The sequence below is a fragment of the Barbus barbus genome, assembly GCF_936440315.1.
Source record: "Barbus barbus genome assembly, chromosome: 41".
NCBI classification, from domain to species: domain Eukaryota; kingdom Metazoa; phylum Chordata; class Actinopteri; order Cypriniformes; family Cyprinidae; genus Barbus; species Barbus barbus.
In genome coordinates, this window is record NC_136719.1 from 23,547,907 (window position 1) to 23,564,606 (window position 16,700).

A 16,700-nucleotide genomic window follows, 5' to 3' on the forward strand; every position below is an offset into this window, starting at 1 on the left:
GTTTGAACAATTTCCTGTCCCGTTTTTTGCCTTTAATAAATTAAGTGGCGAACACTTAACAAAATTTCAGCCTTGCATTCTGTCATTCTATCATCTAAACTCTCCTGTTTCGTCTTTAGCAGACTTATTATTGACTGAACAAAAGAGTGGAATATTTAGATGATGGGTCCTTTAAAAGTGCAGCATCTCGCTCTCTCACACACACGCACACACACACTCACTCACTTCTCTGACATTGAATTTTATTCAAATTACATTTGTTACCTATATTTTTTAAAAAGTAAAATTTTATCTCTCTTTCTCTCTCTCTCTCTTTAAAACTTTATTTGTAACTTTAAAAAGAAAATTATTTGAATTTGATTACAATTTTGAATATATGATTTAAAATGCACATATATATTTTAATCAAATGATTAAAATACTTATTTAAAAAATGACAAATAAATATTAAATTAGTCATTAAAGAATATTTGCATGAGATTGTAGAAAATCTTATTACTAAATTGACATATGTATACACAATATGTATTTTATATATTAAAATATTGATATAAAAAAAATGGTTAATATAAATTTTGCTCCTCGGGTACAAATATTGCATTTCAAGGCTATTTAGTTTTTTTAATGGAAAAATAGTCAAATATACTGATTAAGAACACTTTTTTTCAGCTAAAAACTTCTAATTTACAGTAGAATTTTGAAGTATTAGAGAAGGAGGAGTCCCAGCCTTTAGCTCCTCCCACTGCCCACTCTCTATATCTGCCATCATTAGCAGACTCTAAAAAGCCTGGCTTCCATCATCGTCCGGATTATGCATGAGGGCATAGTACAGCGTGATCTGGTTCACCGTGAGCAGAGAGGAAACAGGAGCTTGTGTGCTGCTGCTGCAGAAGCAGAGTTTCTGTGTTTGAGGTAGAGCCGCAGATGAGGCCTTAAAGTGCTTTGCAAACATTACCTTTAATCGTTAAAAAAGGAATCTTTGATCTTTTAACAATGTTCTCTTGGTTTTTACTTGAATTTACCCAAACATGTTCTTTCAAAGAACGTCTTTTGATATACAGTATGACACAGCCACTTCAAAAGCTTCAAATCAAGAATACAATTGCTGCAACTTTCCAGTCCTGAATTCTATTTGATTATATTATACCATTAAATATTTAATGCGGGGGTATATGAAAGCAAGACATTTATCTGCATGAATTGCTCCTGTTTAGTCAAGGAAGTAATTGTGCTTTAAGTAACATCTCTGTCATGCATACAAAAATGAACGTTAATCTCTCTGCCGCCTGGTTTCCAGCCAGAGCCCTGGAAGAGGTTTGTGGAGCAGTCAATGTGTCTCAGCACGAAAACAACACAACAGTTTACTGCAATGCTTTAAAATCGATTTGATTGATGTATCACTAATATTATATATTTAAATGTAAGTTATACTGTAATATCTAAGATTAAACTGTATTCAAATATAAATGACACTAATAACAGGCAGAGGGGAATAAACTGTCAATTAATATTTAATAATATTTTATCATAAACATTAAGTATATTTATAGTTTTTTTCAGATCTAGTGGATTTTTCACACACTTTGTCTGTGTTGCTATTTTAAGCATTTAATGGATCTTTATAATCTGTTTCAGAGGCCAGACTGTTGATGATGAACATGTTTTTGTGCTTGATCCGTATCTGGTGTTTCTCACTTCTGGTCAGTGTGTTCACACAGATTTAATTGGGCCTGTTAAGTATTAATTGACGTCACGTGCTTTGAACTGATTTACTAAATAGCCAAACTGCCTATGGCATGTTAATTATGGATTGTAATTAAGTTAAATGTCGAAATATAGACATTATTTATTTTGATACATTTTAACTTTTAACCTTTTAAACTCTGATTATCAAGACAAAGAGTGACAAATCCACTATTTATTCATCTATTTAATATAATCAGAAAAAACCTTACCTGGCGTTACTGGCGTCATTTCAATTTTTATATTGTTTAATCTTCCCATCTTGGTTATGAAAAGCAAGGCATTTATCTGCATGAATTATGCATATATTATGTATACACAATGCATTTATTTCTTTTTTTTTCCTATGCAGAAGTTGCAGAAATTTAGAGGAAAATTCATTAAAAATAGTAGCAGTGTTGTTATTGTTAAACTTAAACAATAAAACATAGTTAACTGAAGTAAAGCGGAGATCAAATAAAATAAGTATTATGAAAAACTATTATGAAAAAATGTTGCCTTTTTATAGCAAACGTAAAAAAAAATCTGAAAAAGTTGAACTATTAAAATTAGTACAACTAAAAGAAATTAAATGAAAATAAAGCTAAACAGAAATATAAAAAAATTACAAAATCACTTAATACAGTTGACTAAAGCCTAACACATTTGACTAAAACTGCATAAAAATAAATTGAAGTCAAACAGAAATATTTAAAAAATGACAGAAACACTTAATAAAGTTGACTAAAACTTAACAAAATGTACTTAAACTAAAACTGAAATTAGAATAAACAAAAAAAGACAAAAGCACTTAAAATTTACTAAAGCTTAACCAAATGTAATTCAACTAAAACTGAAATAAAAACAAACTTAAACAGAAATATATAAAAATGACAAAAGCACTTAAAATTGACTAAAGCTTAACAATATGCTCTTAAACTAAAATAAAATTAAGTTAAACAAAAATAAAAAATGACAAAAGCACTTAAAATTGACTAAAGCTTAACAATATGCTCTTAAACTAAAATAAAATTAAGTTAAACAAAAATAAAAAATGACAAAAGGACTTAAAATTGACTAAAGCTTAACAATATGCTCTTAAACTAAAATAAAATTAAAGTTAAACAAAAATAAAAAATGACAAAAGGACTTAAAATTGACTAAAGCTTAACAATATGCTCTTAAACTAAAATAAAATTAAGTTAAACAAAAATAAAAAATGACAAAAGCACTTAAAATTGACTAAAGCTTAACAATATGCTCTTAAACTAAAATAAAATAAAGTTAAACAAAAATAAAAAATGACAAAAGGACTTAAAATTGACTAAAGCTTAACAATATGCTCTTAAACTAAAATAAAATTAAGTTAAACAAAAATAAAAAATGACAAAAGCACTTAAAATTGACTAAAGCTTAACAATATGCTCTTAAACTAAAATAAAATTAAGTTAAACAAAAATAAAAAATGACAAAAGGACTTAAAATGTAATAAAGCTTAACAAATTTACTTAAACTAAAACTGAAATAAAAAATAAAGCTAAACAGAAATATTACAAAATGACAAGCACTTAAAAAAAAAAAAAGACTGAAAATATAAAAAATAAAATATGAATAAATAGTATAACTCTGTCGTAGAAAACAAAAACAAACTCTTCTGTCAACTTTGGCAGTCCTCGCAGGCGTCGGCTGTGCAGTCTGAACAGTTACAGCACGTTGCTTTTGCATCTACCATATTTCCTGTGCTACACTGCAGACGTGTTGGGAGTGGCAGGCGCTGGTAAATGAGAATGTCTTGCTGTTGCATGCGATTTATCAAAGTCTCCGTGCGCCGCAGCTCGGCACGCCGCAAGACTCTTGAACTCTATTTAGGGCACAGTTAGGTAAACCCACAGTGATCCTGGCTGTCATAGCTTATGACAAAAATCAATAGCCAAACCAGTGTGTCCAACAAAGGCCTGCCTGTGCAGCAGTGACTGCAGTGAAGATTACAGCGCTTGCATGACCTGCTTCGTTAGCGCGCCTGCGTGTGCGTGTGTGTGTGAAGGCTTTTTATGTGGGACACGGAAATCTTGCCTTTTCTCTCTCTCGCTCTCCCATTCCGCCTCTCTCTTTTTTAAAGCGTGGCATAAATCCGGGAGATGAAAATGTCATGGAGCAGGTTCATTTTGCAAAGAGGTTTTGATTGCCACGCGCGTGTAATTGATTGTTCCAAGGACAGGGGGAAATCTAGAAATGTCATAACAGCCTCTGCTTAGGTCTCTCCTGCTGCTAGACAATCAATGAGAAGTAAAAAGAGCTATCGATCGGCGCGCGGCAAAAACTGTAGCCTGAGACGGCAAGGAGATCCGTGGCCAAAGTGGCACAGACCGCCAGACCTGTCAGCAGCGCCTCAGAATTAGAGGGTCTCCTGCCACGCTGGCGTTACCTTTCACATATTCGCGGAGGGCCGGAGATGTTGCAGCTGTTCGCCCTCCCGAACCGATCGATGATAGAAATGTTAGCGCTACGGGGGTAAATGTTTGATGACGTGCTGATAGAAACATTAGCATTAGGGCAGGCGGCGCGCATGGAAAACGAGAGCGCGGCGGGAAAAGTTCTTGCCTGAGTGTTGCGTTCGTTCCTTGAACTAATGCAAATCACACCCCTGACTGAACACTGACTGACAGATTTACCCCCAACAGAACCTCACACGTCTCGAAGGGGATGATTAGCCCGCTGCAGTGGCACGCTAAAAGGACACGTCCACCAAGCAAACCCCAACGCCTCGTAGAGCGCGTTTTTAAGTGTTATTATTACTGCTCCCTCTGTATTAGTGGAGTTTCACATGCAGCAATCTGTGTGGATGCTTCTAATTCTGTTGCTGCAGTGGTGACTGACACCATATAAGAATTATTGTTTATTGTTTTTAGCTTCTGCCATATTTGATTACAATCTAGTAATTGTGGCATGAGTTTGACTGGGCACATGGCCTCACAACAACAACGTCAAAATATAATCAAAACTATTTCTTTTGCAATGCTATGATTAAGTGATACAAGTTCTAATTCAATTTTAACTGTTACATTATATTATACTAATTGTTTTAAATAAAAAGTCTAATTGTGGCACGAGTTTGATTGGACACAACATCAGAACATCAAAATATAAGCAAAACTGCTATTAGTTGTAATTTTATTGTATTTTTCTTTTAATAATTTAAAATATTTATTACATGTATTATACTTGATCAGCTATAATACAGTGTAAACAAGTAATCAGTATTTTGTTTAAATAAAATATCTAGTTTAAAGTCAATGACTACAAAACTACAATGTAAAAGTGAAAAACTACAAATGTACAAGTAATAATCAAATAAAGTATACACTTTTAAAGTTACAGTTAAATTAATACATTATTTATTTACTCTCTCTCTCTCTCTCTCCCTATATATATATATATATTAGAATTTCATTATAATAAATGGCTACCAGTTTTACTTTATTTTTATCTTGATAATCAAAGTTTGTCTTTTTATTTTAAGTATATATTAGATATATTTAACATCACTTTGTAATACATTGAGAGGTGGACATTTTTGCTTGATGCAGATTTATTATTTTTCACTTTGCTTAATGATCTTTTAAAAATATATATATTATTATTATTATTATTATTTTTTTTTTTTTTAACCAAAACAGACGTGTGACCTGCTGGGGGAACTTCTAGTCTTGACTGGTTTTAGCTGTGGTGCTCATGTGGGTAATGCAGGTTTGCGTCTGGCTGGTAACCCCCGAAAACTCCCTGATATTTTTTACTACATCTATCAAAAAGCCAGAAAATGAAAAATAAGCCTAAACTTAATATATTCCAAATGAAAAGTGCAAAAGTTACATCTTACTTGTGTCATTTCTATTTTTCTGTATTGGTTTTAAAAGCTGCTTCAATCAAGAGTTGAACACAGACGTCTGATGGATCCTCATTTTGAAGCGCTGTATTAAATTACACACGCATATTACATTTCTCAATGCTTTTTTTGTAACGCTCAACTTTTTTGCTTCTTTTTTAATATCGCACTCTTTCAACTGTCTCCTAAAAAAAGACCCATATAACTTCATTTTAGGTGCATGAAATTTCAAGCCAGCACATTTTTTTTCACAAGTACATTAAAATGACGGTGCCAGAGGAAATGATACAGATTACACTCACTTTGATCCATCAAAGTGCAAAATCAGTAACTCATTACAGTTTTTGTAGATTTAGAATATGGTTCATCAAAACGTCTGACACCATTGTGCAAAAAAAAAAAAAAAAAATGGAAATACATCACTGTCTCTTTTACAATTAAAAAATGGTTTTGTTCCAGTCTTTGATCACACTTACAGTAATAAGAACTGACTCTTAAGAAAAAAACTTAATAATACCGCTACTGTATGTATGAATCAGATGTGAAAAGCGCATTTAATGCTAGCGTTTCTCTTCGCTCTTCTGCAACCATTTGGCTGGGAATCAGGCAGCTCTTTGAAATCCAGCTGCCGCTGTCTTATGCCAGGAGTCTTTCCCAATGGATTAATGTTATAAACACTTAGTGGCTGATTTATGATGGACACCTTCGGTTTTTTGACCTCTGAATATCCCTGTCTGAAGATATAAATTTGTTGTGACACAGATTGGAGGGTTTACAGAAGTTTATGACATGCTAAATCTCTGCACAGGCGTGCCAGTGCTTTATTTTGTAAGCCTAGTTGGACCAACGGCTGTTTTCATTGCTTTGATATAGCGCAGAAAGCCCAAAGACGGCACACGGACCTGCGGCGAATGAGCCTGGCTTCTTTGAGAGGTTAAATGAATGAGGTCCCATGCACACGCGATTACAAAAGGTATGCATGTATGCGCTGCTTAGACCAAATCAAAATAATGCATATTGAATATTACTGAAATTAATACAAATAGCCCACGTCAGGGATCAAATTAGGCTTTGGTTGTTCTATTGGCTCAGGTATCAATAACAGAACAGGGGGGTGGGATTCGACTGCTGTTGGCCTGCTAGCGTGGCTGTGTCCTAGCAGTGGATTATGGGAAAGTCTGGTGTATCTCATGTCTGTGGGAGTGGTGTCCTTGTGTTTGATCTTGTACTCCGAAATCTTGCTGCTTGGCAGGGATCACAAGCTGGCTAACACAAGCTCCCTGTTACAAATGGGTAAGGAAGGGAAATGTAACCATTCATGAAGGGATTTCAGAGAGATCTGGGCCTGGTAGGTTAACATGTGCCTGTGGTTGTATTAATGTGTATCCCAGATGCTCAGACGAAGGAGAAATTGGAGCCCAGGGAACAGTGACTGCAATAATGCCACCCACATCAGTTTATGAAACGGGTGCCTGTTCCAGCTTGATAGCGTTTTTTAAAGGAAATCAATTAATTGTTTTAGCAGACAAATAATATTCAAACTAAATTAATATATTTTAATACAGAAGAAATTCATTTTATTCAACAAGTCTGTGTTAAATTGATCAAAAGTGACAGTAAAGACAAGTTACAAAAGATTTCTCTTTTCAATAAATGCTGTTCTTTTGAACATTCTAGTCATCAAAGAATCCTGAAAATTTCGATGTATCACAATTTACACAAAAATAGTAAGTAGACCAACTTTTGCAGCATTGATAACAATAATAATTGTTTCCTGATCATCAGATCAGCATGTTAGAATGTTACAGTTTAGAATTTTACAGTTTAATTTGGCATTGCAGAAGAATTCAATTCTGATGTGTCTAGAAACATCCATTTAACAATGTGTAATTGTTAAATTTAGTATACGAAGTCAAATGGCACCTGTTTTGCAGAATGACCCAGCCTTCTAGAATGAAAGAAAACTGCTTAATTTAATCGCCATACAAAAATAATTTGTTTACTAGGCAACACTGTCTTTGTCAAGTAATTGTATGCATAGGAATAGAATGTCAAAATACTGTAAAATTAGCAAGTATTATTTTGTTTAGATTGTCTTGAAGTGTAAGAACACGGTTGCCAGGCTGAGTGGATCTAGCAGCATGTCCAAGTAATGAAACATCCATTAAAGCATTTTAATTGCTCTGAATGAGACACTCCTCAGACCTGTCCTGATTTTATATTAAGTTGAAGAGTATTACATGTTCACTAAAATGCAGTGTGGTTGACTAATGCATTTTTCATTTAGCCGTCTGTCTTTCATCCGCAGTCCAAATAGCAGTCGATTGATTCCTCCAGGTGTCATGGTTACTTTGCTTGTTTAAATTGTAACTATCTCTGTCTTATAAACATAGAGATATACAGAAACATTCCAGTCACTGAAGAAAAAAATAAATCACTTTGCACCATGACGTATTTTGTTGTAACAGAACGAGGATTGTGCAATAGTGCACAGGAAGACAGGGTTAATTTCAGTCTCCATATTTTAAATTTTTTGATCCCACACATCCTGTAAATCATCTAAAGCTCAGCAAATACTGCTGTCCGTCATGATGCCAGTCAACTGGTTGAGTGATTACAAACCGTCGAGACACCACAGAGAAACCATCCACACAATCTCACTCCTTTTATGTCAAAACTATATATATACACATTGCAATACATAAAACATGATTCTCCTCTTGGAAACTGCTAGTGCATGAGCGCATTTTGGGATGCAATCGTCCGTCGGAGTCAGTCATTTTAGAAATCTTCATTGCGGAAGATCAAGGTCGTGGCACGTCGGGAAGCTTTCGTACGGACATGGCGGGCCCCTTGTTGGAGGGACCCCATTCTTTGGGTTTGTTTGGAGAGGCTAAATCCCAGATCCATCTTTATCCATTTGCTGACATCGGTTCACCTCCAGGCTTACTCCTGAGGCACCTTTGAAATATTGATAAAAAGTCTTATTTTCAGAATCCAAAAGCACAGGACATGCGAGGGTTACACAGCGTAGCACTTTTAGCCCTCATATTTGAGAGTTGCTCTCATTGAGCATCACTAGCTCAGAAAAATATTAACCACATGAAAGGCAAGTGCCTGGGCTGTTAGGTCCTATGTATATTTAACTGAGCACATCTGCGTGTAATAGCACTTGAAATTCAAAGTGCTATCCAAATATGTGTTCATAAAATATAGATGATCTTGATTTTTCTTAACCGCAGCGATTGATGTAATTGACGGCCTTGGAAATATTTTATTAAGTGAATAATACAGTACGGTTTAAGAAGTGATGAAAGATTTAGGAAATGATTTTGAATTTAGTCAATAGTGGTTAATTTGTAGCCAGCAAATATTCAGCAGGGTTCAGAAGGATGCCAGGTTGCATTTAACTATTTTTAGGTTAACTGCATTTATGCGGTCTTATGATGTTTTTGCCTCATTCTGACTAAGAATGATTGACAGTAAATAAAAACTTTCCAGACATTGTGAACCCACTTTTTAACCGTCTTTAAAAGTGAAATATATCTTCAGATCAAGTTTGTCGCATACAGGGCTCTTTTAGATTAGGTTTTGAGATGTGCAGGAATCAACTAGGCTCCTATCAAATAGTTTTACAACTAGACTATTGCAATAATGCTCATCACCTTTTACTCTGCGCCCTTACAGTTGGTGTAAACAGATGAAACCTTCGGAAAACCTTCAGTGACTTATGAATCACACATACTGCCAAATTGCCCACTATTACCAAGAGAAGATTACAGGCACACAAGCTTCTGTGAGAAAGGATTACAATACTACACTTGAAGAAGGATGACAGTATTTCAGACACGATTTCTAATAATAAATGACATCAACTTCATTTTTGTATTCTCCTGTTTTTCCCTTAAACCGTTTATGCTCACATATATATTGCATATATGGCTAAAAGACATTCAAAATTGTTTTGTTTGTACAGTTATAACTAGGGTTGTTTTTTAATACATTTATATATAATTATTAATAAAAGGCAATAAAAAAATAGTGCTTATGTAACAAACTAATGTACAAACTTAAATCTGAAGTCTACTGAAACTAAAGGCTTTGAATTATCTGCATTTGATGTCTTTTCTCATGTAATATTGATATATGTGATTATTTGTGACTCATCTGATTAATCACTGTATCATGTACTTAATTTGATTATTATTTCATTTGACAGCCCTAATAACGCTATTCTCTGTTCTGTTTTCAGCATATGAGCCAGATGATGATGTTGGTGTCCAAGAGCCGATCACAGGGGAGGAGGGCGAAAATGAAATGCAGGCCGAGGATGAGAATTCTGAGAGGCCCACTTCCAAGGACAAAGAAGACAAAGACATAGACAACAAAAGCAGCTACAGCTTCCAGAACTCTCCGGTCAGTGTCCTCTCCAACCAGGAGGTTGAGCTGGAATCCCATCTGAGCGATGGCAGTGACAGACTGTCTTACTTTAAGACCTCACCACCAGGAAGTCAGAAGGACACAGAGAGCCAGGGCTCAAAACTGAAGGATGACATGCACAATAGCCTGGAGAAAATGAGGGCTGCTTATGCCAACTTCCTTTCAGACTCCTACTGGTCAAAGATTGGACTAGATTTGAAGGTTGCTAACGCTGGCAGCAAAGCAAACTGTGACAGCACCAATGGGAGCAACAAGAGCGAGTTTGACTGGCACCAGGACGCACTTTCAAAAACCCTGCAGCAAACGCTGTCCCCGAAACCTGTGTCAAAGCCTAATCTATTCAGCTCCGTCCACCTGTACAGGCAAAGTAGCAAAGCTTGCGGCACAGTCTTTACGGGAGCCAGCCGTTTCCGCTGCAAAGACTGCAGTGCGGCGTATGACACCCTGGTGGAGTTGACGGTACACATGAACAGGAGTGGCCACTACCAGGATGACAACCACAACAGAAAAAACATTGCCTCCACTTCATCATCCAAGAACCGAAAGAGGAACCTTCAAGACATGGAAGGCAAGGAAGATGCACAAAAGGTGCTGAAGTGCATGTTCTGTGGCCACTCTTTCGATTCTCTGCAAGACCTGAGCGTCCACATGATCAAAACGAAGCATTACCAGAAAGTGCCTTTGAAAGAACCTATTCCAGTACTCACTCCCAAATTAGTCCCACCAGCAAAGAAACGTGCATTTGAAGCCACAAGGCCTTGTTCGCCCGACTCCACTACAGGGGCTTCGGGTTACAGCGAGGCACAAAGGTCGTCCGGCCTCGCCAACGTCCCCAACAACCGCTACGGCTATCAGAACGGTGCTAGTTACACGTGGCAGTTTGAGACATGCAAATCTCAGATCTTGAAGTGCATGGAGTGCGGAAGCTCTCACGATACGCTCCAGCAGCTCACCACTCACATGATGGTCACCGGCCACTTCATTAAAGTGACAAATTCAGCCTCCAAGAAAGGCAAACAGCTAGCCCTTGATCCTCTAGCAATAGAGAAAATGCAGACACTTGCTGAGCCAGCAGTGAACGAACTTGAAGGAGAAAAAGTTTCTCCGAAGAGCACAGCATCTGGTGACCCTGAGAGGGCTACTCCGAGGGATATGTCACCAGACAAAGCTGACAAGAATGGAGACAAGGAAGACAAACAAGATGAGGAGGACCGGAAGTCCATTGACGCTGGTTTCAAGTACCCGTACTTGCGAGAAGAAGACCTTGAGCAGGGGTCAAGTGGAGGCGGTGACATTCTCAAGTCTTTAGCAAACACGGTGGCTTCGGCAATCAATAAAGCTCAAACAGGGACCCCCAGCTGGAGCGCTTACCCCAGCATTCATGCAGCCTACCAGCTATCAGGGGTGATCAAGACTGCCTCCTTTTCCTCTTCTCCTCCCATCCAGCTCAAACAGAATCTCAACCACAAGCAAAGAGCCATCGCACCCAAGGGGAAGGTCTATCAGGGACTTCGCGGACTAGAAAGCTTCCTGGGTCATCACAATTTGGACATAAAAAAGGAGAGGGGTGGCGCATCTGACGGCAAAGAGAGCCAGAGCAGTAGGTTTGATCTGTTGGAGAATGATGACAGTGATTGTCAAGATGATTCCTCCTCCTCTTCAAAGCTGGATGCAGACTGTGTAAGTGAAGAGAATGACACAATCAAAGGGAAGTTGAGCCCAGCTTTCTCTGACAGAGGGAACCCGTCACCTAGCCCCCCTGCCAGCAACGGGCACAGCAGTTCTTCAGAGCTTGTCAACGACTTCCAGGAAGTCCTTAGCATAAACCCTCTAAGCGCACTACAGTCTGTCTTGAACAATCACTTGGGTAAAGCAAACAAGCATAGGCCCGAAAGCATCCTCTCCCATCGTACACAATCCATCTTTTCAGAACTGAATAGAGGTTTAGAGAAACAAGTTTCAGCACTCTCAGCATCTGCTGCCGTCAGGCCCAGCAATAGCTTCATGTACACAAATGACGACCAGCCAATAGACTTGACAAAACACAAATACAACAAACCAAACGCTTCCCTCTTATTGCAGTCCTCCACTCCCGTGCCCCAGAAACATGCGCTGTCTGACATTGCTGACATGGTAAAGGTTCTTCCAAAAGCCACAACCCCAAAGCCCTCGATGCCAGCGAGAGTGCCTGCCATGAAGCTGGAGACCGACGTGCGACGATTCGAAGACGTCTCCAGCGAAATTTACTCGGTTCACAAGCGTAAAGGCAGACAGTCCAACTGGAACCCCCAGCATCTGCTCATCCTTCAAGCCCAGTTCGCCTCCAGCCTTTTTCTGACTTCTGAGGGCAAGTATCTCCTCTCAGACCTTGGGCCTCAGGAGAGGATGCACATCTCCAAGTTCACCGGGCTCTCCATGACCACCATCAGCCACTGGCTCGCCAACGTCAAGTACCAGCTTAGGAAAACGGGAGGAACCAAGTTTTTGAAGAACATGGACACTGGCCATCCGATCTTCTACTGCAATGACTGTGCATCGCAATTCAGAACGCCCTCTGCGTTTATATCCCACCTGGAGAACCACCTGGGTTTCCAAATCAAGAACATGAACAAATTACCCATAGAACATCCAACTAAAGTAACAGAGCCCGAACTTTCAAAGGCGCTCAATGTCCGGCCGACTGATTCGCAGATAACAGAGGAGGAATCTGACTCAAAGTTCAAATGCAAGCTTTGCAGTCGGACATTTGCCAGCAATCACGCGGTCAAACTTCACTTGAGTAAAACTCACAGTAAATCCCCTGAGAATCATTCACAATTTGTGGAAATGGACAAAGAGTAGCTTTGTTGATTTTTACTACTTGTAGTTATCTTGTTGGTAAATAACTGTAATTGCTCTGCTTTTATAAAACACGGGTCAAATGGGCTTTGTTTTGTTTTTTTCCTTTTTTTTGTTCCATGTTTCAAGTAGCATTACGTAGAATGCTTAAACTTCAACTTCAGAGTCAACATTTCATCATATTGAGGACTAAATGGACACACTGGCTGGGTTAGAATGAAGTGTACTGTTAGAAAATAAATAATCATAAAAAGATTAAGAATACATTGACGTAAGTCTTTGCACCCTGTTCAAATGCACCACCAGTAATGAAATGTATTACTGCTTGAGACATAAATGCTGATGTTTGCATGCAATAGCTCTGGCTATGACTACTATTTATTTGTATGATATGGCAAGTTTTAACTGTATTACGTTTAACAACAAATCGATCGATGCATTAACTGTAATTTGCAGATCTGATCATGCACTTGTGTGAACACACAGGTGCTCAGACAGGTAGCCAGACACACATTAAAAACATTTACTGAAATGTACAGTATATTTGCTCTGTAAAATGTTTGTGTCGCAACGATAGAACAGAAAAGCACTTTAATAAAAGTTTAATCACGTTTAGGCGCAGATTCAGTGTGTGGGCTTACAGATTTGGACAGGTTTGACACGAGGAAGTCTCACATTAATGTATATTTAGCATTGCAGAAAAAAGTGTCTCATCAGAAAATGCTTAGTGAGACAAAAGAACACTGCACCTTTTATACCAATACAAATAAAGCATTAACATTTTCTAACCGTCTACAAGTCTTCACTTGAAATCCATTATTATTGACTGGAACAAAGCAGAATCATGATTTAGATTTTTTTTTTTTTTTTTTTTTTCTTCAGTATGTTCCTTTCTAGAAAATTGTTTTGATTATATTTACCATGTAGGTAGGTGATTATTTTTTTTTTTTTTTAAGAAGTGAGCACAATAAAACCAGGTAACTTTCTACTAAAGGTTGAACTTTTCTCAGGACATTTTTTTTAAATAAATGGCAGGTTGTCACGTGTGTTATAAATGTTATAAATTTACATGATTTATTAAGTACAGTATGTACTATTTACATTTTTGCTCTTTCATTATTTTTTTAATAGTTTTATTGTTAATAAAAGGCTGTTTAATGTCAGATTGCACCCCACACAACAAACAGTGTTCTTGAACAGTTATTCAGAATTATTCAGTTTTCATTGTTTCCGTAGCTAAGACTGCATAAATCGTGAAATATTCATTGGAGTAATACGACAACTAGCCCCATTCTCACCTATAACATTTAACCCTAACGATGTTACTCGGCTATCGAGGATCGCTTATGATACACCTCAGCTTCCAAAACTATGAAAAATGATAACTACCCTCTGAACTTGCAACATTTTATGCGATTTCCTTCCTTTTTTTAAGCAATCAAGCCACCAATTACCACTCCCCATCGTATCTGTTTTATAACAGGAAAGTGACATTTGATAGTAAATGGGAGAAAGCACCTGGTGATTTGCGCATCCTGACACCGGCGTGCCCTCCATTGTTGGAAATGAGCAGGCAATCACGATAACTCATCAGATGACTCCTAATGCAGTTAAAGTATTCCGCAATAATTCCTCCTTGCATTTATAATTACAGCCATAGAGCTCACACCTCAGTGCACAGATTAAAGCCATAAATTATTTAGCGCCTTGCCTCACCGATGGATTCCTGATTCCCTCCGTTGAGCCATTATGCTTCAGAATACCAACTTCCTTTAAATGGAAGCCCGAGGAAGATTTAAGATAGGCTGAACAATATGACAAAACGAACGCAATATTCCGGTCATTTGTGTTTCTTAATTAAAATTGAGAGTATGCCTCTGAAGTGTCTCGTCAAATGAAAGCGTGCCACGGCCACGGTAACTCACAATTGAGTCATTTAGCCTTTGCGGTTAATGGCGAAATTTGAAACGACCCTGCCACTGGATGGGCACGTGTGACGGGGGAACATTTGAAATGGTTTTCGAGGTAGCCGCTCAATGTCAGAGATTCACATTAAGGGCCTGGATCCTTTTCGTCATTGTAATCAGGGGGAGGAAATTAGCTGTTTCTAATATTAATTCAGAACAATAATTCAAAGTCATTTGAGATTTATTGCCACATTAAAGGCGAGCTCCAATCGGATACACAATCAGGGGTTTAAACAACCCCGCAATTAATGAACTGTGTCTCTTATGTTTATACGGGATGGCAATGGAAAAAAAAATAAAAGCAACACCGAATGCTAAAAGGACAATAGGATGAGAGTAAATGAACAAGCGATTATGCTGATTATTACATTACTGCCCTGATAAATATTGCTGGGCAATCACCAAAGGCCTTTTTTAAGATCTGGGATGTGTCTCATTTCACTCCATGATGTAAATCTATATATTACGTACATAAATTTGATGACTTGCAGTAAGAAAACAACATTTCTGGTCCTGCACTGCATAAGTGAGTATTGCTACTAAAATAGTGAGCGTATTGAAACACACCTGGTTATCGTCTTCCACATCGCTGAATGCTTTTGGACCCCTGCATTCGCTGTCATTTCAAAGTCGTAGTCATTTAAAAGGAAGATTTTTTTGCAAAACACATCTACATAGACAGAGCTTCTCCCTGAATGGCTAATCCAGCAAATGTGCTTGTACCATCTTCTCCGGGCCCGTGTGGATCATCTTGTCAGACAGCCACTTGAGAAGTGTCAGTCCTCTGCCTAATTAAGTCACAGTGGTGGAAATGGGCCGTGTGCATCCAGACACTGATTTTAAACCACACAGAAATAAAGCATTTTAAGCGCACTAACTGGACTGAAAATAAACTCAAATTTGTGGTCAAAAATGTCAGAGTCGTTAAGTGTCACATGTCAAATGAAAAGCAAAATAATGGGGGACCCTGGAGTGAAATGTTCGGAAAATGACTTGTATTGGAACATTTCCACAGTTTTCTACTCTAAGAAACGGGTTAAAAAGTGAGCATGTCGTTTAACCTGGGACGCCAATTATTTCTGAATTAGTTTGCACATTTTTATCAAAACACTATGTTTGCTGAGTATGTCAGAGAATGTCCCAGGTTAATCTTATACATCAGACGACTTTAAAATGTATAATTATTATTATTTTAATTAAATATTAGCATACTTTGATATGGCATAAGACTGCAACTAAATGCTCCCAAATTCGATAAAAACAAATAGATAAGATTTGGCAACAATCTATATTGGTTTCTTCAGACATCATCTCGTTAGAGCATGCGCCAGCATTTAAATCACAGCACAAGCTGTAATGTCTGATTTGTCATAAATCCATAGGGAAATGTGCAGTCACATCGTAACTTCTTCTTAGACTTTACAGGCTTTCCAGAGCTGTTTACATGCAGACAGTCTGTATCGGGACAGCGGGTTTGGGCAGGGCATATGGGCTGTGTTTTGAGCTTTGGGTCAGTGAACCCCGGCTATGTTTACAGGATGAGGGGGAAAGCTGAATCCTGATGGAGTCACAGCTAATTCATATCTCCGTGAGTGACAGATAACCTGAGGGCTACCGGCCTGACAGGGCTATCCTCCTGGCTCGCGTGCTCACAGATGGCCTGCATGTGATTGCTGGAGTTGGCACACACACTGGCTCATGCACGCATTAGCTCAGATATACACATGGCAATAGACAAGACTGTCAAAATAGATTGAGATGTACCAACAACAGTAACCCGAGGCCTTTTGGGCTCCATTTAATGGAAACACATAACTGATGTTCCATTTTTCCACTGTCAGCATCAGGAA

The 16,700-nt window shown here is 37.8% G+C and overlaps 1 protein-coding gene across 1 annotated transcript in view; it reads left to right on the top strand.

The window, feature by feature from the left end:
- LOC306860803 (teashirt homolog 2-like) overlaps positions 1-13,676 on the top strand; it is a 56,588-nt gene extending 42,912 nt beyond the window's left edge. The window contains exon 2 of the mRNA XM_079402737.1: positions 9,858-13,676. Within this exon, the coding sequence (XP_079258863.1) occupies positions 9,858-12,886 (3,029 nt within the window). The 3' untranslated portion in view covers positions 12,887-13,676. The remainder of the gene's footprint in view (positions 1-9,857) is intronic.
- The last annotated feature ends 3,024 nt before the right edge of the window (positions 13,677-16,700 follow it).